This window comes from Cervus elaphus, chromosome 5 (genome assembly GCF_910594005.1).
Source record: "Cervus elaphus chromosome 5, mCerEla1.1, whole genome shotgun sequence".
NCBI lineage: Eukaryota > Metazoa > Chordata > Mammalia > Artiodactyla > Cervidae > Cervus > Cervus elaphus.
In genome coordinates, this window is record NC_057819.1 from 54,422,378 (window position 1) to 54,450,022 (window position 27,645).

General features: G+C 37.4%; 1 protein-coding gene across 4 annotated transcripts in view; it reads right to left on the bottom strand.

Moving 5' to 3' along the window:
* INPP4B (inositol polyphosphate-4-phosphatase type II B) overlaps nucleotides 1-27,645 on the bottom strand; it is an 839,852-nt gene that overhangs the window by 23,125 nt on the left and 789,082 nt on the right. The window contains exon 26 of one of the 4 annotated variants that reach the window (XM_043902502.1): nucleotides 17,671-18,678. The exons of the other annotated variants lie outside the window; for them this stretch is intronic. Within the exon in view, the coding sequence (XP_043758437.1) occupies nucleotides 18,645-18,678 (34 nt within the window). The 3' untranslated portion in view covers nucleotides 17,671-18,644. Of the gene's footprint in view, nucleotides 1-17,670; nucleotides 18,679-27,645 lie in introns of those variants that run through there. 4 annotated transcript variants of the gene reach the window in all.

Consider the following 27,645-nt stretch of genomic DNA (forward strand, 5'->3'; position numbering starts at 1 on the left):
TGGTTTAGTACACAAATAAAGCCAAGGTTGAATTTTTGATCACCTAAGCATTCATGCCACAATTATTCAGAACGTGTACGCTGCTGCTCCTGTGGTTGAAGTAGCATCTTTGTACAGTTTTGAAGCCCAATATCTGTAAGTCCCAAGTATTTATATTTTACATTCACATACAAGTTTCAGTTTATGTTGCTCCTGAACTGTTGTCTTTTCATATGGTTCTTTGGATTGAAGCCTTCCCATGATCATATACACACAAAACCAACTAATTAGAGCATTTTTATCAACACAAATGACTATCAAATTGACTACACTAGAATGTATTTTTCTGCTTCCCTTTTAATTCTAATACTGCTAGTGACCTGTAATTATCTGGTGCCTGATATTGTATCCAACATGCTATTTCTGATTATAGCCACTGGGAAAGCCTTACAAATGGCTTCCCAGAACTTCTGTACCTTGAGTTAGCAAATGATCTTAAAAGATATCCACCTATCCTACTGATACAGACAGGTGCTTCCTCTTGCTTTCCTGTTCAAAGCTGAGTATTTCTTTTTCTTTTTAAAATTGGTTTGGTATCACTATAAGTTATAGGCAATTGACCATGAATCTTGATTAATTTGGGCTTCCCAGGTGGCATTAGTGATTAAGAACCTGCTTGCCAATGCAGGAGATGTAATAGATGTGAATTCGATCCCTGGGTTGGGGAGACCACCTGGAGAAGCAAATGGTAACCTACTCCTGTATTCTTTTTTGTTTTTTAACTTTATTTTTTAATTGAAGGAAAATTCCTTTGCAGAATTTTGTTGTTTTCTGTCAAAACTCAACATGAATCAGCCATAGGTATACAGATATCCCCCTGGAGAATCCCACATACAAGGAGCCGGGTGGTGACAGTCCACTGGGTCACAGTCGGACACGACTGAAGTGACTTAGCATGCATGCATGCTAGATTGGTTTTCCTTTTTGACCTATACCTCTCAAGTCCTCTAAGAAGTACAGAATACAATGCCATGAAAACACTATTCTCTAAGATATCTCTGATGAAATAAGTTGGGAAAAGAACTGAGTTAAACACTCAAGCAGGACTTTTTATTTACATAGCTATCCAAGGAATATTTTTTGAGTACCAACTTTGTGCCTTAAATAGTTTGAGCTGACTACAATCTCAGAATAAAAAGAAAGAGGAAGGGGTTGTCATATAGAATAAGTTGACTGATCTTGAAGTAAGAGAAGCCTCTGAATTCCAGGCTAAAGAATTTTAATATTACTCTCTTTGTGTTGGGAGTCATATGACTGGAGTTGAACTTCAGGAAAATCTCATTGGGAGGAATGTGTACAACAGATTAGAAGGAGGGGGATGAGAAGAAAGAGTAATTAAGAGAGTATTGCAGTGGTCCAGGTCAAAAGTTATAAAGGTCTGGAGTAAAGCAAAGTAAATAGAAATGAATGAGAAATGATATATGTGATAGTTGAGTGGGGTTCAACGTCTGGAACCTACCCTATAAGAATGCTAGACAGAAGTAGCGAATACAAATTGCAAGACCCAGGAGAGAGTATTTGGTCTCAGATACATTTTTTTTTCCTTCTCTGTTTGCTTTTGTAACTACACTGATGCAGATAATCAAACTGAGTCTAACAGAGCCATCACTTCTGACACTTGCAACCATTTCCTGCAATAATTCTTGAAATGGCTGTGCTGTTTGCCAAACAGATGGTTATCTGCGAGAGGACAAAATATCACTCGGAGCCAATCGCAGTAATTGCTTTGAGGTTTTTTTTTTTTTTTTTGACTCATCAATATGATATTTCTTTTTTGGTGCTTTTATTATTATTTATTTTTAATTGGAGGTTAATTGCTTTACAATATTGTGTTGGCTTCTGACATACAACATGAGTCAGCCACAGGCACATATACGATCGCTCCCTCTTGAACCTCTCCAATACCCTCACCATATCCCACCTCTCTAAGTTGTCACGGAGCACCAGCTTGCGCCCCCTGCGTATCACAGCAACTTGCTGTTAGCTATCTGCTTTAAATACGGTAGGGTGTATGTTTCAGCGCTACTCTTGCAATTTGTCCCACCCTCTCCTGTCCTGTTGCGTCCGAAGTCTGTTCTCTATGTCTGTGTCTCTATTCCTGCCGGGCAAATAGGTTCATCAGTACTATTTTTTTTTTAAATTAAAATAAAAAATGTGTCAGTAGTTTCATTCCAGTAGAATCAAGAGGATCCTAAGGGCCCCACAATTTCCTTTTCTACCCACTTGGCTTGTGTTTTGCCCCACATCTGTTAGAAATTACACTCTGTATCAGCTCTCTTCTGTTCAAGTCAGTAAGACACAGAGACACAGAGCTTAGAAAAAGGGTCTTTCCCCTTCTTTTCTCATTGGTGTATGCTAGTCGCTCAGTCGTGTCTGACTCTTTGTGACCTCAGGGACTGCAACCCGTCAGACCCTTCTGTCCATGGGATTCTCCAGGCAAGAATGCCATTCCCTTCTCCAGGGGATCTTTCCAACCCAGGGATCAAACCCGCGTCTCCTGCATGGCAGGCAGAGTCTTTACTGTCTGAGCTACCCGAGGAATCCTTCTCTTGTTTAGGCTCCCTCTAAGTTGCTTAAAGTTTTTCTTTGACTCAGATTGTTACTGCCAGAAGGCAACCTTAGAGATTACATCATCAAACCCCTTCATTTTTCAGAAGAGGAAGCAGCAGCTCCAGAGGAAGACCAGGAGCTCATTAGCAGTCTGCAAGATACAGAGCAGAGACTGTGTGCAGAATAGTGAGATTAACTATATACGCTTCAGTTTATACACAGTGAAACAGCATCTCCTCTCATGTTCCATCCCTAACAAGGAGCCCTTTTCTTACTCCCCGAGTTTCATACATTGTGAGGACAAGCTGTCTGGCACATTGTTGTATAGAAACGCATTCAGGCTTGGGAGGAACCAGAGCTGGAGAACCTCCATATATGACTCACTATGACCTCACTGTTCCTCAGAAATCCCTATGGTCCTTTGGCTCATTTTTCTAGGTAATTATGGTATAAAATGGTCCTTCCTGAACCTGCCACTGTGGCTACTGCTGTTTCAACTTATAAACCACTGAGAAATTCAGGAAGGAAGAAAACTAATGGATGGTTCCTATAACACTCATGCATAAAGCATCAACTAAGCTCATAGAAAGTTAATAATAAAGGTTACCACTTCCTGAATAGTGACTGTTTCACAAATACCAATCACTTCATCCAATGATTTCCTTTAACCTTTATATCACTACTGTGAGGTAGGTACGGAGATTTACTGTGCAAATGGGGAAACGCAGATACTGGGTAGAATATCCAAGCTGAGTCTTGGATAGAGGTAGAGCTAGAATTAGAATCTGGTTCCAATGACTCCTGTCTGCTCTTAATTATTGTTATACACTTTCCTTTTCTACATTATGCATTGTGCCAGAAACTATACAGATTACAGTACCTGCGAACACGGCCTTACAGTCTAACCAGAGCAGCCCAACATACCAAGAATTAGTGAAAAATATGTAGTATTGTCATACAAGAAATAAAGTTTTCTTATGTTTGTGTGCTAAGTCGCTTCAGTTGTGTCCAATGCTTTGCGACCTTATAGACTGTAGACTGCCAGGCTCCCTGTCCATGGGATTTTCCAGGGAAGAATACTGGAGTGGGTTGCCATGCCCTCCTCCAGGGGATCTTCCTGACTTAGGGATTGAATCTACTTTTCTTGGGTCTATTGCATTGGTAGGCAGCTTCAAGGGTAATAAAATAATATAGTAAATTTACTATATAGTATATATAGAAATAAAGTATATTTTGCATGCTAAAATGTGAATGAAATGTATGCTAATCAAGATGACAATCAGATGAAGTACATACGGTGAGAACCCCAGCACAGATTTTGTCCCTCAAGGAACTGGGGTGTGCAACCCTCCCAGCATTCAGATGTCCTCACCAACCTGGACATTCATCAAATCTCTTTGCTCAAGAGCTTAATTTCCAGCCCATCCCCCTGCAATCCTCTACTCTCTTGGTCATTCTGGTGACCGACATCATCTTGATGCTACTTAGGGGGTCCAGACTCAGTCATCTCATTAGCATAAATGCCTGTGTTCTCAAAGGATTTTTCTTTTCTTAATTTTTATTTTATTGTATGTAGAATTTGAAAAAGGATAGATACATGTATATGTATAACTGAATTGCCTTGTTACACACCTGAAACTAATACCAACATTGTTAAGCAACTGTATTTCAATATAAAATGAAATAAAGGTTTTGAATCAAAAGAGTTGTCAGTGTGGGCTTAGGTTTAGGGTGACCACATGTGCCAGTGTGCCTGGGATAGCCCCCAGTCTACATTGACTCGCCCAGTAGAAGTTAGACGAAAGGAGAGACAACATCTAGGTATTAAAAAAAATAAAAAGAAAAAAAAGATAGAGGCAAAGATTTGTGGTTTTTGTTATGCTTGTTACATGTTTGCTGAATGAGTGTGTAGTGGCATATATTTATGTCAAAACATGGTGAAAAGATGAGTGAGAGAAACAGAGAGGGCATGATCTGACAGAGATGAGGAGAAGATAAAATGACACTACAGGATTGTATGGTTCAAAACACTATATTTGGATTTTAGAAAAATTAGTTTGAAAATATTATACAGGGTAGATTGAAGCAGAGACTGGAAGCAGAAAAGGCAGGAGAAAGAATATTGAAATAATCAAGGTGTGTGGCAAATAAGAAAGGGCCAGGGTGGTGGAGAGAACCTGTCAAAGTCAGAGAAATGTTCAGGGGAAGAATTGGCATAATTTCAGTTGACAGACGTAACTAGGACTTGCATTGCTGTTTACGATGACATTGGTCCCAACTTTTAGACACTTGTCTTCATGAGCAGTGAGAGAACAATGCAGGATTGCCTACTGTCCTCATGACACTTTGGGACTAAGAGGAAGCAAATTGAAATAATGATACCTGCTACCCATAGGTTTTATACTTATTTTCAAAAATAAGTGATGGGAGAAGTGTGTCATATAGCACACACAGTATATGCAAACTGAAGTGCTGTCACATGCAATTTAAATTCAGCCAAACAGTATCAAGTCACAGGAAAGGAACTGTGCTAACTCAAATTCTGTTGGTTTTGCTTTGTGTAATTTGTTTATTGACTTTGGCTTTAGAGTTGTATCCGTGCTAAAGGCATGGGGAGCTCCTACCTGGTTTTATGTCTGAGTGTATGTCCAACATTATACTAAAAAGAATTTATGTCAGAAAGGAATGTATGTAATAATTCTCTCTTCTTCTAAAGAGGTCAGCACACGACTCAATTTTGAGACACAATATGTAATATAAATAAGACTATTATTTATATCACTGTCTTTGACAAGAGAGTAGTTATCAGTGATGTTCAACTGAATAGTCTAAGTGGACACATGAATGGGAGTCAAATGACAATGGGGTAGGAAGAAAATATGGGATTAAAAAGTAACAGCAGCAGTTGGGACCACAACAAAAAGTGTATATCGTATATGACAAATTCTGAAGGAAAACCGTAAACTAACGGAATACAAGCAGTAAAACCAACCATATAAGCTATGATTGATACCCAAGACCTAGTACAATGCTGCACTTGGCTAAAATATGAGTTTTGTGGTTATGTGGTGAACATTAAATATGTTTCCTTCCAGAAAGGTGAATATATCAATAGGCAGGAATTTTATGGTCAAATTAATAAATGACAATTTGTAAGATTCATTAAAAGGCAAGGCTTAAGAAATATGGAAGACAATCCAGGTGCCGTATGTAATTACCTCAGACCACAAATCAGTTAACAAGAGGTCCATGGATCATACCCATGTGCCATTGATTTAGGAGCTGACTTTATGACTTACAGTCAAGTTGTTGAGCTCTAGAAACACACAGCTAAAATAGTGACATTCATTCTTTTAATTTCTTCCATGATATAAATGAAAATAATTTATTGAAAGCCAGTTGCCAAGAAATTGGTTAGGGGATTATGAAGACCTGACTTTGCATAAGTAAAATTCCAAAATTAATCTGGGTATGATCTAAGATTTTTATACAGAAACATGAAACTAACATTTATTAGGAGGCTTATCCTTTGGTTTTACAGAATTATATCCTAATGGGTTCCATGTTAGTAAAATAGGAATTAGCTGTCATTCTCATTACCTTAAAATAATTCCCACTAGAGGGAGATTAATAAAAAGTAAAAAGCTGATTGAAAACCAGAGTACAGATTATTAGCCTATCGATTCTTATTTCTACAAATTATTAGGTTTTCTAAGAAGTTCCCAGTAGATAGCACAGTACATATTATGTAATGATTCTACATTTCTTTATAGCATGGTGCTCATATACTAGTAATACAAACCTGGATTTGAATCTGGCTTTGCCTCTTGCTACCTGTGTAACTTGGACAAGCTGCCTAATTCTGCTAAACTTTCATTTTGTCATCATTAAAATGAAGATGATAAAAATACTGTCCTCTTTCATATAGGTTAATATGAAAGCTAAACACATTCACATACATAAACAAACACATACACCCATGTATTATATTTAGCATACCCAACATATATTATGGGCTTCCCAGGTGGTGCAGTGGCAAAGAACTTGCCCGCCAATGCAGAAGCTGCAGGAGACACAGGTTCAATCCCTCGGTCAGGAAGATCCCCTGGAGGAGGAAACGGTAATCCACTCCAGTATTCTTGCCTGGAAAATTGCATGGACAGAGAAGCCTGGTGGGCTACAGTCCATGGGGTCTCAAAGAGTCGGACACGACTGAACACGTGTGCTCTTTTATCTTTTATTCACTTTACTGTTAATATTATACTTTTTCATTATGTCCTATAATACACATACATTGTGATACTGAGATATAGACAAGCTTTTTTTTTTCTTTGAACACTTATTTAACTTCACAAATGTAACTGGTGTTCAGAGGAACGCAAATTAGGAAATGGTGACTTAACGAAAGTTCAGAATAAATTTTAAAGCCATAGACTAAACGGAAAACTAAACCATTTACTCAAGTTAATATCTGCACACCAAGGTCATGATGGCTCACACGTTAAGTAGGAAATCAATTCAATCATTAAATAATTCTGACAAAATGTCTTATTCGTCTACACATGTATTTAGAGTAGGTGTCATTTTATTTTCATTTTTAACTAAGATAAATGTCTCAATTTTCTTTTCATTTAGTAGTAAAAGATGAAATCCAGGACTGTCTTATAAACATTTGTAGATTCAGAACCCATCACTGCAAGAAAGCAATGTAGATATTTTATTATTGTAAGTCAAGATAAAGACCACTTCGCTCATCTCTTCATTTTCTTTGGTAGCTTTATTTTGAACAAAGTATGAAGTAATACACTATACTGAAATAATATGTTGTTCTGATTTCCTTGGAATCAACACTGAGTCTTTTTTGATCAAGAATAAACTATTTTATCATATTCCCGTCATATTTAAAGTCTTTTCTAGTATTTTACAAAATACCCTGATGACAATTTTGTTATTCTCTAGATATATTTCTTAAAAACATGATTGTTTTTACTGGACTGAATAAAGCATTGTGGATATCAATTGTACAACATGGGGTTGGCCAAAAACTTGTTCATTTCTGTAATATGGAAAAACCCAAATGAACTTCTTAGCCAACTCAATAAATATAAAACATTTCCAAGAGTCAAGACATGTACAGATAACTTATTTTCTCTTGGTTTTCTAAAGACTCTAATAATCATTTTAGAACTTCGTAGTAATGATAGGAACTCTCTTGGTGTTATTTAGACATCGTTATTTGAAGGAAAGTTTCCTCTCAAGGAAGAGGATTAAAAACGAGGCCAGGTTACTGGGACAAATATGAACCACATGGTACACAGGAAAGAGACGTAGAGGAGGCATGGGGAAACAGGCCCTGGGCTTAGTGCTCTGACTAGTGGCATGTACTTACACCTAAATAGACTTGATTATTGTGTGTGTGTGTGTGTGTGTGTGTGTGTGTGTGTGTGTATGTGTGCATGTTCAGTCACTCAGTCATGCCTGACTCTCTCTGACCCCAGGGACTATGGCCCGCCAGGCTCCTCTGCTCACAGAATTTTCCAGGCAAGAATACTGGAGCAGGTTGCCATTTCCAACTCCAGGGAATCTTCCTGACCCAGGGATCAAACTCACATCTCTTGCATCTCCCGCACTGCTGCTGCTGCATCACTTCAATCGTGTCCGACTCTGTGCGACCCCATAGACGGCAGCCCACCAGGCTCCTCCGTCCCTGGGATTCTCCAGGCAAGAACACTGGAGTGGGTTGCCATCTCCTTCTCCAATGCACGCATGCATGCTCCAAGTCGCTTCAGTCATGTCCGATTCTGTGCAACCCACTAGCAAGTGGATTCTTTCCCACTGCACCATACTTGAGAGAATTAGCCTTGATACTCTCTAAGCCTAAAGTCTGTGTTCCCTCAGGATTTCCATCTGTAGAATTCTGACTCTGCATTTCTAACTCTTCATCCTCTACCATGTACCAGACATTGTGTAAGATGCATAAATATGTACTTGCTTTCAGGGCTCAGAGAGGGAGAAAAGATACCCAAATTATACAAATACCTACATCTCATGATGAATGTCTGTACAGTCAAGCATTGAAAAGGGAACCAGGAAACATCACAGTGGAAGTATGATTCAGGGCAGACATTATAAATGCATGATCGTTTCTTAGGCAAATTAAAGGGAAGAATACAGCAGACACAGACAGTATGTACAAAGGACAGTGGCTTCAAGGACCCAGGGTTTAGAGGAAAAGAGTTGTGGACAAGGAAAAGGTCAGGAAATGAGTGATAATGTGACAGGCTACTTACATGTTCTTAAGCACGCAGGGAACTGATCAGATGTGTGTTTCAACATAAATATGAGCCAGTACACCAAGGATGGGCTTCCAGAAGCACTCTGGGGAGGGAATCTCGGGAGAAATGGTACTGCCTGATCTGATGCAGATACTAATTAGATGCCAACCTTCTGTGTTGCTAACAGAAAGGAAATTTGCATGTTTCTAGACACTGGTAATAGTGGGGCCACTGGTATCTTATTAAGAAACATGAGAGACCCTGACTCATATTTTTTGTCCCAGTGTTGGGCCACCACCTTCTCACATGAAGAAAAGTTAAAATTGTACCTATAGTCATGTGCCTGCTTCTGAAAAACTACTTTAGATATGTCTGAATGTTTAACTCAGAATTTGCCTGCATCTTCCAATCTCCAAGAAACTATGGAGAGAAGATAACTGACATGTAGAAAATTGTGGGAGGACAGTAACTTACTAATTACCAAGCTCTCTACCAGACAGTAAAAATGATGCAGTTAGAACCCTGATTCAGACCTTGTGTTGATTTTCACATGGTGACATAAACACCAGCAACCTCATCCACTGGAGGCTTAACTTATTCCTACTTGAATTCTGGCCTATTAAATGTCTAAGACGGCACAGTCATTCATCCATGTCCACAAAATGTAATTTAGTACTTCAGTAATAAAATACTGAATGATGCCTATGACAGTCAAAGGAATGAATGTGTCTTCCTAAAAGCTTAAATGGTTTTAGGGGACTATTTGGACACTGGGGTAATCTGTTCTTTTTTTAAAAGAAATATTTTATGATTCTAATCAACCTATCACTAAATGTACTTAGTGATATATTATACATGACCAACCTTTGCCATCATGTATTTTCTTTGGATAACATTGCTGACATTTGATGCATTAATTGAGAAACTTCTGATGGGAATGCAGTTCTATAGGTCATTTTAAAAAATCCTCAGATCACACTATAATGCTGTTCTGTCATCCTGTTATACAGAAATTAAAATACAACAAAACCTGACTGGCTGCCCTGTGCTCAGCAATAATTTGGGGAGCCGTAACAACTCTGTTTTTCATCGGTATCTGCAGAACTGAATGCTTTCTGAATGGTATATGGAGACACTGCTACTGTATCTGAACACTTTGATATGCGCATATGAGATAATCACTGTTGCAAGTTCAAGTTCATTACAGCCTCATTTTAAGTTCCAGCTGGGAATTAAACTAAAATTGAGACTGAAATGGGTTTTGTTATCCCTATTGAGCTACTTAGAGGAAGATGGCTCATAATGATAGAGCGAGTGATTGCCTCTTGGGTCTGAAAACACATAGAATTTGAGATGGTTCACTACATACACACACACAATAATCTAAAAATCAGATCATTCCACCAATAGTCCATAGAGTCCTTTTTTTTTCCTTTCTTTTATTGGGAGCTAACTTAATTGTGAGTGTCTGCTTGCCCAGATTAAGGATTTGCAACATTGATTTTAATATTTTTCCAATCTATTACCAAAACTAGTGCTGTGATTATAGGAGGCTGCATAGTCACAAAAGATTCCTAAATCATGTTTAAATATATTCACAGACATATAATGACATTGTTGAGCATTAAGTGTTTAGGAAATGGAGATAACAATATACATAAGTGATAATCTTTATTACACACTATTTATAAAAGAGAAATGGGTGAAGGTCTTTATATCAGCTATCTTATTCAGAATGATCTGTTCTACTGAATTTGTGTGGATGCTTCACAATCATCTAATTTTAACTATAATCATTAGCTGAAGATTGCTTATTAAGCATTTTGTGGTATGTACCACCAAGTACACACGTGTGTGTGTATAAGATCCTATTGACTAGTTTGAACCTTTTAGATTCTTTATTAGCCTCATAATTTCAATGAATATTTCTTGTGGACTCACTCGTGTGGCATCTGTAATTCCAAAGTCACAGGAACCATGGAGCTAACTATTATCTATCCATTTTTAATAGCACAGTGCGGTAAAGTTGGATTGATGGTTAAATAAACCACTATCAATACTGACAATCACTGATTTCTAAGAGGCATCTAAATAAAGATTGAAACATTGCATTCCTTTTTGCCACTTTTAATGATACACACAACTCTGAGATACAAATGGACTCTGGAGTTTTCATTCGGAAGAGGCCATGGTAAATAAAACCATCAATCCCAAATTCATAAACTAAAATGAGTCTTTGTCAAATAGCAAAGTCATTTTCTCTCTTTTCTCTGATGCTCATGTATACTTTAAGGTTGATAGTATAATGCCTATTAAATTAAATTAAATGCCTATAAATAAATGCCTATTAAATTAAGTCAACAGCAGAAAGGAGACATTTAATCTAACTACTTGTGTCCCATTCACAAATAGTTCTAAAATAAACATTATTCTATCATGAGGCTATTATTTTTCAGATGGTTTAAATTTTTTTTTTTCTTAGAGCATTTTTGAAGAAGCTATTTTAGGTCTAATTCGCTCTCTATTCCAACAGCATACGATAGTTAAGAGGTTAGCTCTCCAGTTCAATATTATGTTTAAAGCACTGAAGAATTCATAAATTACTCTCCCCTAACAATTATGAATCAGATACTCAAGAACAAGAAGGGTTTGAGATTTAAAGAAACTGAATATGACAATTAAAGTAAAATTCTATGTTGCAGCAGTGATATTTTTTAAAAAATTAAAAATTTTGATTTAGTTTTACAATAAATGGAAAGGGTTCTTACACAAAAATTCATTCATGATTATCTGTTGCAAGGTGTCTGGCCCTAACAAACTTCTCTTCATTCTTGGAATAAAGGATGGAGGTGAATTTGGGTTAAGTAGTTATGATGTTTACAATTGAGAGGAGGTCAACTCAAACTGAAACTAACGGGGGACGTTAGGTTTGGTTTGCGTCATAGATTTTTCTCCCAGGTGTACTTACTGTCTTGCTTGCCTCATCAGGCTAATGATGCCAGTTATAAAGGGGAAAGGTGTAGACAGGTTAAAAATCAATGTATTTGGAGAAAACCAATGTATCTGGAGAGGGATAAGGGCTCCTGGACCTGGATACCTGTAAAAGTCATATTTCTAGCCTTTTTAAAGGTCATTACCTTTTCAGAAATCATAACTTGATAAAGTAATCTACTTTTAATATTTACTGTCAATATGTGGCAATCTTAGACCTCTAGCAAAACATACTGAAGATTAGAGAATAATCAATAGCTTTTAAAAAGAAAACCAGAACATTAATGTCTCTTGTGGGTAGAATATGTTCATTCTTAATTTACCCATCTCATAATAATACCAGGGTCACCTTCTTTCTGAAGCACCAACAGTGTTCCACGCTCCCCCCACCACCTCTCTGGGAATCAGCTGCTCTCTTATCTTTGTTTCCAAAGCAGTTTACACATAATATCATAAAAACTTGATCCACAATTATTTATTTGCTTGTGTTTCTCTCTCAGAAGGCTATGAAGCTTTTTGAGGACAAAGGACACATCATATTTACAGATACTGGGTTGGCCAAAAATGTTCATTCTGGTGTTTTGGCTGACTTATGGAAAAACACAAATGAACTTTTTAGCCAATCCAATATCTATCTATCTATCATCTATCTATCTATCTATCTATCTAGCTATCTATCTATCTATCTATCTATCTATCTATCTATCTATCTAATGTGAAGCATGATGTTCAGCAAATAATATGCACTCAAAAACTTCTTTCTTCTATAAGAGAGAACTCAGAACTACCCATTTCTTATGGTTAGTGGCTTCCACCATAGTGGCATAACAACCCGGGATAAAATGAAATACTTTTGTAGGTAGAATTAATAGGGTTCTGGTCAACCATGAATAGCCTATATAGGCCCTGTGTTGCCGAAAGAAACAGAACGAAGAAGTAGGTCATCACCAGGCTCGAAATTTGCCCTTTGTGATATTAAGTAGACCTTGAGGGAGACTTGGCTCCAGCCCAACAATGGTACAAAATTGAGCTTGCTCAGGTGTCCAGTTCACTACCTGACTGGTACTTTGGGGCTTTTATTAGAAAAAGTAACTATACAGGCCCCATGTAACTTCAGCTCCTCACTGACACCCTGTTTTTTTTGACATCATTACTCTGCCTGTTCAGTGGTGAACTGAAGTGAACTTGAACCAAATCCAAATTGCATATGTCAACACCTTGCAAACTTGGTTAAGACTCTGTGGTCTGGTTAGGCCAACAGTCAACCACAAATTGGTTTCAGAGTCATTACATGCTATTACACATGAGTAAGTTTTGGTTTTACACCTTGGGTGATTTTTCAATGTAGGTATTTCACTGTATCCAAAAGATTGCTTTCATGAATATCTCTTTTAAATATTCATTTTTTAATTTATTTATATAAAATTTTAAGGTCCTTAAATTACCTATTAATTAGATATCATTGTTTAGAAATATATTCTATTATAAATCTCAGCCCCATTTCTTAAAGCATAGAAAATATACAATATGGCCACCATACTTCTTTGGGTCATTATAGTTATCTCAGAGGTAAGGTTGACAAGAATAAAAATATATATATTTAAATTTACTGCAAAATATCAATTATCCCAGTAGAGCTCAAGAGAAAGCTTGCTAGAGAGCATATATATGAAAAAGGACTACATGTTTCAATTTATTACACAGTGCGAAAAAACTGTTTTATAAAGGTCATGAAATTTATGGATCCAAGAACAAAGAGGTAAATACAGGTCGGGAGAGACATCCTAGGCTCTTAGAAGCATCCACCTGGATTCAGATGGCTTCACACTGCTTCCTTAGCTGAGAGCCACCGAGCAAGTCATTCAGCCCCTCGGGGGAGGTTTTCTCATTTTAAGCCTTAATCCGTAGGCGATAAAATAAAGTTTTGGGAAGTTCATTTTCTTGAAGTGCTTAGAAAAGTGCCTGGTAGATTGTCAGCATTATATATAAAGAAAGGAAGAAAGGAGGAAGAAAGGGAGCGATGAAGGGAAGAAAATGCAGACCTTTGTTCTATTTTATTCTGTGTTCTCCATATTACATTTAGACCACGGGGTTGGATTCTGCTTGTAATCATTTACATAGGGCATTATGTGGAATCTTGGAAAATGGTACAGAGGCACCTACTTGCGGGGCACAAACAAGAGATGCAGATGTAGAGAAGGGCCGAGAATGGACATGCGCACACGGCGGGGGGTGGGGGGGGGGAGAAAGGGGAGGGCGGGCTGAATTGGGACATCAGGATTGACATATACACACTGCTTGTGTGTAAAACAGACAGACAGTGGCAAGCTGCTATATATCACAGAGAGTTCCGCTCAGTGCGCTGTAGAGACCTAGAGGGGAGGGATGGCTGCGAGGGTGGAAGAAGAGATGTATGTATACATGTAGCTGATTCATTTAATTGTATAGCACAGACTAACACAACATGGCAAAACAATTACATGCCAATAAAAAAAAGAATGCATTGAGAGATAGTGGCAATATAGTTGAGGAAGGGCAGAAGGAGAAACATCTAATTTTATATCTTAAGTGGATTCACACAATTAAGCAGAACACAGCAACAATCTTCAAATACTTGCAGGCTGACAAAAGACAGGAAATACTGACTCTATGTTGATCTAGGCAGATGAGTGGATTGATGACTGGGAATTCTAGGGTGACAGATTTCAGCTAAATATGAAGGCAAATGTTATAAAACGTATAGCTGTCCAATTATGGCATGGGTTGATACACAAAGTAAGGACCTTCCCACTATTGGACATGTACAAGTAAAGGTTAGCTGACAATCTGTCAGGGATGTTGTATAAAGAATTCCTGCCTTGGTTGGCAGGGTCACTAGGTAATCTCTAAGGTTCTTTCCAAATGCTGAGCCTTAAAATACCATTAGTATGAAAAGTTACAAGTGCACAGAAAAGGAAGTGGTTTGAAAACTGACTTTTGGGAGAATAATAATTAATGTTTGAAAAACATTTTATCGTGTACCAAAAGCTTGCAGTCCTTCACCAACCCACGTAAATATTTAGGGGAAGTTGATGTGTCAAGAAATGATTATCTTTCGTTTCTCTGTTTGTCTCATTTTGAGACATAACATGATGGATTTTTTTTTTTACTTAATATTAAACTTAGCAATTGAAACACTAGTGTAAGAATGGGTATATCTCTCAGAAGTCATAATGACTGGGTCACCTGAAGTGAAAGTCGCTCAGTCGTGTCCGACTCTGCGACTCCATGGACTGTCCATAGAATTCTCCAGACCAGAATACTGGAGTGGGTAGCCTTTCCCTTCTCCAGGGGATCTTCCCAACCCAGGGATTGAACCCAGGTCTCCCACATTGCAGGTGGATACTTTACCAGCTGAGCCACAAGGGAAGCCCAGGTCATCTGAATCAAGATGTAATTTACAAACAAGATCAAATTAGGTCCAAGCAAAGCAAATAGTAAATAATTTATATATGTATATGTGTATATAAACATATATATGTTGCTTAATATCTACATCTTTGGCCTTGGAAGTTAGTCAAAGAGTAATATTTAAAAAGTTCATTGCCATTTACTTTTTCATTTCAGTTATTTTATTTTATTTGGATCATAAGTTTTGTAAGGATGACAAACTCATTTTGACCAAAAAAAAAAAAACAACAAACAAACAAACTAGTGACTTTAGTCTATTCTCTGAAGTGGATTTAGACTGTTTCCTCAAACACAGAGATTTAAGCTTGCTCCAGTATATATTCTCACTGTTGCTCAGAGAAGTATATCTTCTCACAGTCGAATCAGTTCAGAATCAAGAAGGAATGTCCTATTTTACTCCAGCATGTCTGTTCTCACCCACCATCACATTAGATATAAGTACAGAACCTTTCCTAGTGGCTCAGATGGTGAAGAATCTACCTGCAATGCAGGAAACCTGGGTTCAACCTCTGAGTTGGGAAGATCCCCTGGAGAAGGGAATGGCTACCCACTTCAGTGTTTTTGCCTGGAGAATTCCATGGATGGAGGAGCCTGATGGGCTACAGTCCATAGGGTCACAAAGATTAGGATATAAGTGAGCTGGTATCTTTCTTTCTTTCTTATCTACATAAATCAGAAAACTTATTTTTCCCCTGCATCTTGCACACACATAGGTCCAGATTTGTTCAAGATATTTTTGTTTCATTTTTTCTTGATTGTGATAAAATGAATTCAATCAAAGTTTTGTTTCTTTACTAATCAAACTTCAGGAAGAGATTGGCAGAGTTCAGCAACATATTGGCAAAATGTGCTAATACTATTTTAACATTTAGATGGAGAGACGGATATTCAAAGAGAATTACTTTGGAATTTAACTTAAAATTAAAAAAATAAACACATAAACTCATTTTTCATTAGCACTACTAAATCAACATCCCCAGATCCTCACCCCTTTTTAAAGTATGGTATATTTCTCATTTTTCTTTCACTCCAATTTCTGTACTAAGATTGTTAGTATTTCCTTCTTTTCTTATTCAAGCAATGTGAGCAAAGGTAGCAAAATAAAAATACACATATTTATCATAAAACTATGTAAAGCAGATTGCAAAAAAAAATGGCTTTCTTTTATCTTGCCATAAATAGAAACATAATAGTTTCCATCTTCCATTATGATCTGAAACTATAACCTTAGGAACATAAGATTGTAATTTATAAAAGAACTTCAAAGACTGTATTTTGAATTTATAACTGACTACATGAATATCAAATAGGATTACTTTCTAAAAGTAGATTTATTTAACCTCCAAATAAAGTTTCATGATTTAGAATTAATTTCCCATTATCTAGGATATCTATTATCTGCTCAGGAACCACACAATCTATTAGCAACTTTAAAGTTATTAACATAAACAGTAAAATCAATCATATTTATGTAATCCAACCACAGAGGAAAAAGATTAAACTCAGCAAATGCTTGTTGTAGTCTGGGCTTTCCACACATTTCTCATGTGTTCAGGCTGAACCCATGGCAAGTCTATAATACAGCTGCCTATGTTGCCCTTTTACTTTATGACCATGTAATATTTGATCACATGGACCCTGTATATATGCTTCCCTGGTGGTTCAGATGGTAAAGAATCTGCCTGCAAAGATTGAACCTGGGTTCAATCTCTGGGTCAGGAAAATCCCCTGGAGAAAGAACTGGCAACCCACTCCAGTATTCTTGCCTGGAGAATTTCATGGACAGAGAAGCCTGGCAGGCTACAGTTCATGGGATTGTAGAGTCGGACACGACTGAGTGATTAACAAACACACACACACACACTCCCTCCATATATTCATGGGAGTTTTTCTTTTTAATAGGAAAAGTGGTTTTCCTTTTTTTTTTAAAATAGGGACTGGAAAGCAGTAGGAAGGAATTTTCAATAAATGTATCTATTTCAAGACTAGCTGCTACAAAAATCAATTCATTCTTGTAAAGGGAAGGCATTTCCCCCATCTTTTTCTAGCAAAAATAATATCTCTTAACAGCTCTAAGATGCCTTTTCCTCACTTTTGTTCTAGTCTTTCCAAGAAAAAAATATTTATCGCAAAACCAAATAAAACTGTTATAAAAATTCTACCTCTGAGTTTGTTATAAAATTAAACAGGGGAACAGAAACTGAACAACCGATGAATCTATTGTATTTCTATTTCCTAAAGCAACAAAGCAGTCAAGGTGATTTGCAAACTGAGGCATATACAAATATTATTTTCTCAAATAGTTGAGAGGAGAGACATCACTTTGAAAAGACATAAATTCAGATACTTCTGTGTTAGAGACTAGTTTCTTTTTTTTTTTTTTTGCAGTTTAAAAAATCCTCTAGATTGATATTATTCAACTTGATTTGATGAGTGCTAAGAGCAGATCTAGGAAAAGTCTTGAGCCTAGTAGATAAGGAATGCTTTATGTGATTTTATTCTTAAGTATTTACATCCCATTTTGCTTTAAGAAGAATTTAAGGCAATCTAAATGGATACATAAAATGTAGTAAGTTATCAAGAATGGGTTGTGAGAAAGAGCTATAGAGGGCAATGGTTGTGTCATAAAACTGAACCAGAAATGAAGCCACTATATTAAAAATAGAAAGCATATAAAAGAATGCTATACATTTGAAGTGCCCAGAACACTTACATTACTCATTTTAAGTTGAAAATATCATATGTCAAAACTGCATTTAATGCATCTAACCTACAGATCGTTATAGCTTAGCCTAGATTACCTTCAGCATACTCAGATCACCTATATTAACCTACAGTGGCATAAAAATCGTCTAACACAAAGCTTATTTTATGATATAGTCTTGAATATCTCATGTAAGTTATTAAATATTGTACTAAAAGTGAAACACAGAATGGTTTTACTTAATGTGACATCCTGCTCTCTACTATGCTGGCTTGATGGTTAGAATTTTAGATGATTCAGGGCAGTGAAATTCCAAAACCAATTCTGTGATACTTGAAAAGTATCACATGTGATTTGTTACTACTAATCAGCGACCAATTTTGTAAACAATATATTTTATAAATTACACCCTTGATCCCTATAAAGATGTCATTCACAATCCCATAAATTCTGATGGGCTCAATGAATGGAAGAGAATGTAGTGTAATTGTGCATATTATATTTTTGCCCACAGGACTTGAGATCATTATCCTCAGATACAAATGTATTACACAGGGCATTTGAACTCGGTCATCTGTGATCTTCTGATCAGGAGAAAAGTTTGCAAAATATTTTGACTTCTTTTTTCATAAACTCTATTGCCTCCCGGTCCAGTTTTCATTAGACAGCCTGTGAAGACATTCAGTTTGTTACCCTGGGCTAGTGACTGGCGCTCTACAATCAAAATTCAGGTTTGAAGGAGAGTTGAAACTCTTTTAATGAAAGTGTTTTCCTGAGTATAGTAAGCACTTCAACAAAGTCAGGAGTTTTTATGCAGTACAGTGACAATACATTGATTTTAATAGTTTCGAATTTATTCTCATGTGCTTTAGGGAAAACATAAGAAACATAACAAGTGCATAAATTCATGGACATCCTTGCCCTGGTCAAGACTAAAGTAAATGTCTATTCAGGTGACAGCTGTAGAAAAATCATTAGGTAGTTAAATGAATAACTGAGATTTGGGTAGCATTATTGTATGGGAATGGAATGCCATAACAAACTTGGAAAAGACTCATTAGAACACCCTGATGCTTGAGGGACGAGACTGAGGGCAGGAGGAGAAAGAGATGACAGAGGATGAGATGGTTGGATGGCATCACCGACTCGACGGACATGACTTTGAGCAAACTCCGGGAGATAGTGGACAGGGAAGCCTGGAGGGCTGCAGTTCATGGGGTCACAGAGTGGGACACGGCTTAGTGACTGAACAACAGCAGCAATAAACTTATAAACTTCAAAGCAAATAGGATTTGAGATAGAACTACGATATTTGTTCCATGTGCATACATATTTTTTATTTCCTCTCTGAACACAGCATTCAAGTTCAACAATATGAGGCTATAGCACTAGCTTCCTTGAGTCTTGTGTTTCAACTTCCTGGGAGCATATATGAACTTGCTGGATTTCAGCATAGCCATGGTCCACACCTCATTCAGGCCTGGGCTGACTGTATCTCTAGCTTCTCTAATGAGAACAAGCCATTTCTAGGACTAGTTTCTGCTACACCTCGTTTTCCGAGAGCAAAAACATCAATCATCTCCCTAATCACCAATAGGTTTTTGTTGGGTCTCAGCTGGAAGTTTCCTTCTCTTGTCTAAAAGGGAGCTCTAAAAAGTCTCAGATCACCTCACAGGCTCCTGTCAAAACACTGTGCATTTCACTTTCCAAACCCAAGAGATTTTTCTGTCCTATTTCACTGTGCTTTCATTTTTAAAGAAAATAAACAAAACAAATAAAAATGTTCTTTAAAAAAAACTACCACTTATGAAACCCTCTTTTCTAGAACTTGATTTAAATGCAATAAACCGGTGCTTTATAAATGCTGGGACCTTTTTGGAAAGTCCCAGTTATATGCAAACTCCCACTATATGAAACAATAAGGATCAGCTGTCAAGAGTGAAAACCAGGATGGCCAGGAAATATTTATAAAGATGTTCAATACAGTATGTTATTAAGAAAATACTAAATAAGCCAGGATATCATTTTTTTACCCATTGGGTTGGTAAATAAAAAAAATCAAAAACAAAACTCATAGTACAAATATGGGGTCATGTAGAAAAATGGAAGCATGTGTATGCCTAATGGAATATAAATTAGTGTAGGGCAATAGGATAGCATCTAGTAATATTGAACATATGAATACCACCCACTTCACTTACAGGTTTATATACCCTTATGCTCATATTCATAATTATACATGTGAATATGTCTCTTACACTATTGCTTATAGTACCAAAATATCAGAAACAACCTAAAATTCAATAGAGGAATAGATGAATTGTGGTCTATGCACACAAAGGAATACTATACAACTATGAAAAGGAAAGAACAGAACTTATATGTGGACACAGATCTCAAAAAACATGATATCAGCTGAGGAAAATGAATTGCTGAATGTGAGACACACCATGAGAACAGTTTTGTAAACGAAATCTCTAATAAATGTGAGGAATTAATAAATAATACTCTTAGCCTGGACCACTTAGATATTCCTAGTCAAGAACTCTTAACTTTTCTTTGCTACTTATCTAAATTGTACTAATCCTCAAGACACAGTACAAATTCTACCTTCCTCTGGACCACTCCAACCCACAATGATTCCTTTTCCCCTTTGATCCACTCTAATAATAATAGTCTTAAGTATGTGACCTCATCTATCTCATTTTCTCATTGTGGTGACTAATAAACATTCCTCATAGAGAATGTTTCATGTAATTCTTCGTGCGCAGCAAGAACTCACTGACTCTTAGTTGTCGGTATTGTAAGTTTCTGTCTCCCTTTGTTTAGCCAGGCACTCTGCCATAGTACTCAAGAAATGTTTACATTTGACTGTGACTATGATGGAGACATATTTCCGCTAGTGATAATATTTGCCCAGGTCATCTCCTGAGGTGGGGCCCTGGCTCAGGAGTCACTGGATACTCAGTCAAGTCCGTGGGCGTTTGGGAGTTGGACGTTCCCAAGTTTCACTGGCCGATGTTGAGGCACTGCTCCGTGGGGATCACCGGGGATCACTAAACTCCTATTTTGCACTCAGGTGCTCCTAGACTGTCCTGATGTTATTAGCTGAACTCTGTCAGTCAGAGGCACTGAGGGAGTTTAAGCATTTCAGAACAACTATTAATCCTGAGAGTTTTCTTCTAAGATCTAGAACACCTGGGGAAATTCCTCAATTTCAGGAACCTCAGAGGAGGCACTTTAAGAGAAACATGGGACAAGAAAGGTTACACAGGGTAGCTTAAAAAAATGCGGAAATCATGAACACTTACTAAGCGGAGCACCTAATATCCGTCAGGCATAGAGAATTCACATATTTGATCTCATTTAACACGATGCCTCCAGGAGAGAGAGAGGTAAGTTATCCCTCGTTTACAGATAAGGAAATTGAGGCCTGGAGATTAATTAACTTAAAAGCTGCATAGAAAATGATTTCCAGAATTAGGATTTAATCACAGGCCTTCTTGATTTTAAAAATCTATGTTTGTGGCAGAAGTTAAACTTATTTAAGTTAGATTCATTTATATTTCATTTCATTAAATTAAATAAAAAACACATTCCAAACACTTATTTATCTAGGTCCTTAGTTAATAATTTGAGGAACTGAGAGAAATGACTTATTTGGAAAGGTGTGTCTAAAACTGGTAACATGGCTCTGAATGTTAAACTCCATACTCACAAGGTCTCAAGTTACTAGTACTTGAAAACAAAATTAAATATCAATACAAAACACATTAGGAAAAAGAAAGATATCTGAAAATGACTACTTCTAGCAGCAAAACAACCTGACACATATAAATATATGAAGAAGATAGCCTAAAATCAGCACATACATTTTGTTTAGGAAATTGAAAGTTTTTAGGTAGCTCATTCTTTGATTTCTCCAGTAAGAGCAGTTCTTTACTGTGGGTCATCTGTGGATATCTTATTAAGAGATATTTGCTCCAACATGATTTTTATAGAAGTGTACTCTCTGCAGCATCTTTTACCTTACTAGAGGCTGAAGCAACAACAGCCTAAGTGGTGTAAGTTTTCACATTATTATTAGCAAGCCTAAGAAGATGGTGACTTCATCTGGGCTTATTACTGTTATTTGTCACAGATACAGGCTGAAATAATGCAGCAGACACACCGCTGAAACTCTCAAGGGAAGAGATAACTCTAAGTGATAATGAAGAAACTGTTCTCACTTGTGCTGTTCTACACAAATATGTCCCTTTCCAATAGTCAAGAGATAACTGAAAGCTTCAATTACCCATGTCTGTGATGCTTCTTATTCACTTCAATATTTGATTTAGGGGATAATACGAAATAATGGAAGCTCTTCTCCAACTAGTACAATCAAACAAAAGCTAAAAAAAAAAAAAAAAAGCCAAAGTGGAAAGAAGACTAAGGAAGGAAGATGTGTTTCTATCTAAACACAAGTGATCTCCATGACTTGAAAGTGAACCCCACAAGAGAGTAAGTCATGAGAAATAAAACCTGTACTGACATCAGTAGATTGAGGTCATTTATTTATAAAGCAGAACATTTCATAAGTTATGCTCCCTGACACATAAATTTCGTGTTGAGAATATGACATTCAACAGGATGATAAAACTCAATAAGGCTGATGGGGCTTTTAATCTCTCTCTTGTGAATTAAATATTTACTAAAATAGAATGATTAAAGCCCTGTATCTTAAGAGGGATAAATAGGTTGGATGCTGAAACATACCCTGATTAATCTTACTAAAGGCATCTCAACTATCTTTAGAGTCATTATAGAATGACAGATTGCAGAGTAATATAGCATAAGGAAAATAAAAGTTACAGACTGACAACTAAACAATATCGTGTCACACTGTTACACTGCGTACACACATAATCCTAGAGTTCCTCTTAAAGGAAAATAACAGAGAACAGGCGTTGTCATTTTAATTTACTTTTAAGTGACAATTAAACTTCCCAACACAACTATTTTTGGATAAAATGTGACATTTAATAATCTAGTCAAATTTTGTATTTTTAAATGCAGTCTTAACCGTCTTTTAATCAAATATAAGTTTGAAAGTTCCTACTAAATATGCTTTTTGCAAAAGCATTGAGACAAGAAAGCTTTTAGCACTCAACGGTGACTTCAGTATGAAACAACTGAGCGCTGATACTGCATTCATTCTTCCTTTCTATTTAAAAATAAAAATGCTGCCGATTATTCAGCCATCATTTTATAAATTTCTGCTATAGATATCGAGGAAGAATTTGGCACTACACATACACTTCAAAGAAAGGATAGATACACCAGGTTTATAGTCACATCACAAAGTCAATAAAGTCGGTTACTGAAGGGTAGTTAGTTTACCTGAGGCAGACTTGAGTCAAGTGGCTTTCAGCCCCAGCTCTATCCCAGATCTTAGTCTGTGGTGGGACTCTGTGAGAATCTCTGCTTTGGTTTTATAATATCGGCAGCTGCTGAGAGTTCCTTACAGAGTCATATCTACCCCAACTCCTCATCAGCTTCCTAAGAGGAAGAGGATTTTGTGCCACTTCAGTCAAACAGACTGTAAACAGTGGCACATGTTGGAAGCATGAAGCTGTTAAGTAATAATGGATATGTAGGAAAAGAGAGAGTCTGAACTTTTTGAAAACAGGACAAAGGCTACAATGACAAGTTGAAATTATCATGGAGTAATCATGGTGAAGTCGCTCAGTCGTGTCTGACTCTTTGCGACTCCATAGACTGCAGCCTACCAGGTTCCTCCGTCCATGGGATTTTCCAGACAGGAATACTGGAGTGGGTTGCCATTTCCTTCTCCAGGAGATCTTCCCAACCCAGGGATTGAACCCGGGTCTCCCGCAGTATAGGCAGATGCTTTACCGTCTGAGCCACCAGCAAAGCTCTCACAGGCAAACAAAAACTGAGTCATGTGACCATTGAGCATCTAGTGTCAGACAAGTCTCTGCACCACTGGGAACCTGAACTTTGTCTGAGGTATACTAGACCCAAGACTACCACCAGTCGTACTCAGAACAATGCCTGTCAGCTGCAAACTTGTGGTCTCAGGGTCTCTCCTTGTAACTGTGCAACCATTTGGGACGCCAACCACTCCTTGCTTAACAAGCACACTTACTCTTGCCACACACAGTAGTGTTCAGTCATGTCTGACTCTGCAACCCCATGGACTATAGCCTGTCAGGCGCCTCTGTCCATGGGAATTTTCAGATAACAAGACTGAAGTGGGTTGCCATTTCCTTCTCCAGGGGATCTTCCTGACACAAACCTCAGTCTCTTTTGTCTTGCTAGTTCCAATTATAATTCTTGATAAGCAAATCATGGGGCTAACTGTAACCTTGTGGGTTTTTGCCTTTAAAAGCCTCCCCTATATTTTGTAGTCTGGTAGGACACAATTCAGGGCTTCCCATGTGGCTCAGAGGTAAAGAATCAGCCTGCCAAGCAGGAGATGCAGGTTCGATTCCTCGGTTGGGAAGTTCTCATGGAGAAGCAAAGAGCAACCCACTCCAGTATTCTTGCCTGGGAAATCCCATGGAGAGAGGAGCCTGGCGTCCATGGGTTTACAAAAGAGTCAGACACAACTCAGTGAATAAACACAACAATAAAACACAATACTGTTGTTTGTTGAATTTGTAGTCCTAAATAAACACCTTTTTATTTCAATCATGTCTGTTCCTAAAATTTTGGTTGACAGATTCAGCCTGTGATGATAGATTGTTTGTGGCCTGTTTGTTTTTGAATTTGTATCCAAACCCCTTTAAAACTTTCCCTTTCATCTTGTGGAACTTCTGCTTATAAAATTCGTCACAACTGAGTGATAATTTCCCTTGCTTATTTCCAACTGTCTATGTATGTGGAAAACTTCCTAACAGATAGGACCTGAACATTTTAGAAACCTATGCTATTCATTCACTCATTCATTGAATATTTATTGAGTACCTACCATAACTAGACTTTATTCTAGTACTGGAGATACATAGGTGAATAAGAAAAAAAATCCATACTCTCATAGAGTTTATTCTGGTGAAAGGGCTTCTGAACAAGCAGGGAGATGAAGCTTTATTTATCGATAACACTTCTCTCATCCATAAGTAATTTGAAACTTACAGCAATAATCAGTATAAAAAAGTAAAATTTAATATAGATAGGGGAAAAAAATAAAACTAGCAAAACAGCAATAGTATTATAACCCTGGTAAACTTTTAAAAATATCCAGAGTAAATAGCCTGAAAGGTGGTTAGAATAATTCAAACATAAAATAAACCACAACTGATATTAAATAAAATAATTTAATATCTTTAAAATATAATCAAACTCCATTAAAATGCTAGTTTTTTTTTAATCCAGGATTGTGTCCTAGAATATTTATAAAGTTCTTAAAAATTCTGTCTCTGTCTCAATGATAGACTGTGCACAGTCCAAATATAAGTAGTTTTTAAATGCCTCTGAAGCAGTTCCAATGTGCATCTAAAAGTCACCATCTGAAGGGTAGGACTTCTGATCAGGTGGCAGAGCGAAGAGCTCTGCAAATCTTCGTCCTCCTCCCAAAACTATGACGCTGAAAAACACTGTCCAAACCAATCATTTAAGGACCCTAATAATCAGCCGAAGTCAAGCAATGAGTGGAAAAGAGTTTCTACCTGGAAAAGTGCTGACTGGGAGGGAAGAAGAGAGCCAGGCTACGGTCTTCCTATCTGGGGCTGCTCCCACTCACGTCCCTCCACCAGAGTGTGGTCGCCATGGAAACCAACAACTTTGCTGCCCCAGGCTCTGAATGCATTTGAAGAGGAGTGGGAAATCACACACCCCAGCACCGTCAGAAGCCTTAGTAACCTTGCGCTTGTGCTAAGGTCGCTTTAGTCACGTCCGACTCTTTGTGACCCTAAGTAGCCCGCCAGGCTCCTCTGTCCGTGGGATTCTCCAGGCAAGAATACTGGAGTGGGTTGCCGTGCAAACAAATGCTTCCAGCCATCCTCACAGCTGGCCTAAGGCTGCATTTCCACTTGGGCTACTCCCCAGAGCAAGCGGACTAGTTATGAATGCAATAGGAAAGGAAATCCTGGACATCAAGAGAGCCATGGAGGCCTATGATCAATTTCCACACATCTTGGGTTGACTAGTAGGACCTAAAAAGGCCTGGTGGGAAGAAAAGGTAGGATGGATACAACAGTTCTTGAACTGGAATATGTTTCCAAATTAACACACAAGATACATCAACAAAGCCTCTAACTGGATAGAACTGTTCGAACTTGCAACTTCTATCTAATCAGTGACTGACACTAAATTACAGAGAGCCAAATGCAACCCCAGGAAATAAGGCTGAGACATTAAAAAAACCTGAACTACAGTTTCAAAATGTAATTGAAAACATAATTTTAAAAAGAGATGGAAAAGTTGCTACACAGTTCTGAAAAACATTAGGCAACAGAGTGCATTCACATTAATGTTTATATTATTCGTCATTTATTCAGCCACTGTTTATATTTATTTCAATCTGGACCAGACTTCTCAGGTGGCACCAGTGGTAAAGAATCCACCTGCCAAAAAAAAAAAAAAGAATCCACCTGCCAATACAGGAGACTCAAGAGATGCCAATTAAATTCCTGGGTTGGGATGATCCCCTGGAGAAGGAAATAGCAACTCACTCCAGTATTCCTGCCTGAAGAATTCCATGGACAGTGGAGTCTGGCAGACTACAATCCATGGGTTGCAAACTGTCAGACGTGACTGAGCACACACACACACACACACACACACACACACACACAGACTACAATCCATGGGTTGCAAACTGTCAGACGTGACTGAGCACACACACACACACACACACACACACACACACACACACACACACACACACACACACAGAACCAGACACTGTGCTCAACGCCAAGGTATTAATACAACAGTGAACATGATAAGGTTGAAAGCAAAAAGTTTGTATTCCAGAACTAGAGTTTTCTCTTCAAATCTCAGATTTTGGTCAGACGACTCTGGTCTGGTACACAGTCTCAAATTTCTAAAAGTATGTAGTTTTTATGACATATGATTTAAGTAATATTTTGAATAACAGAAGTGAAGTAGTCAAATACATAACCAAATAATTTTAAGTGACAGCATTTTGTTTTACTTGGTATAAAGAAAATAACATTAAATATAACTAAGGCAAACAAGGTCTTACTCTACAGCACAGGAAAAAAATATAACTAAGGCATCTGTGTTTTAGTGGCAGCTCTAGTACTTTCTGAGTAGTCTCTGCCAAAACACTCTACCGAATTCCATTTCTTTATTCTTACGGTGAAGCAGATTTGACTAAATTTCTAAGGTGATGCCTTAATCTCAAATTCTATGACTATTAGTAAGGGCATACAACAATATACATTAACATAAAATATTTATAAGAAACCTATCTAGACTAACTTTACTGAATGCAATCCACTCATAATTAGCTTAGCATTTGTAAGCACATGTACATTTTCAAGGTGGTATTGAAATAGCTTATTTTCTTAAATAGATAAAACATTGCATGAGAAAGCTTATTTACAAGGTTTTTATATTAATATATGATATTGGAGTCAAACCATATGTCATAATATATTCACAAAA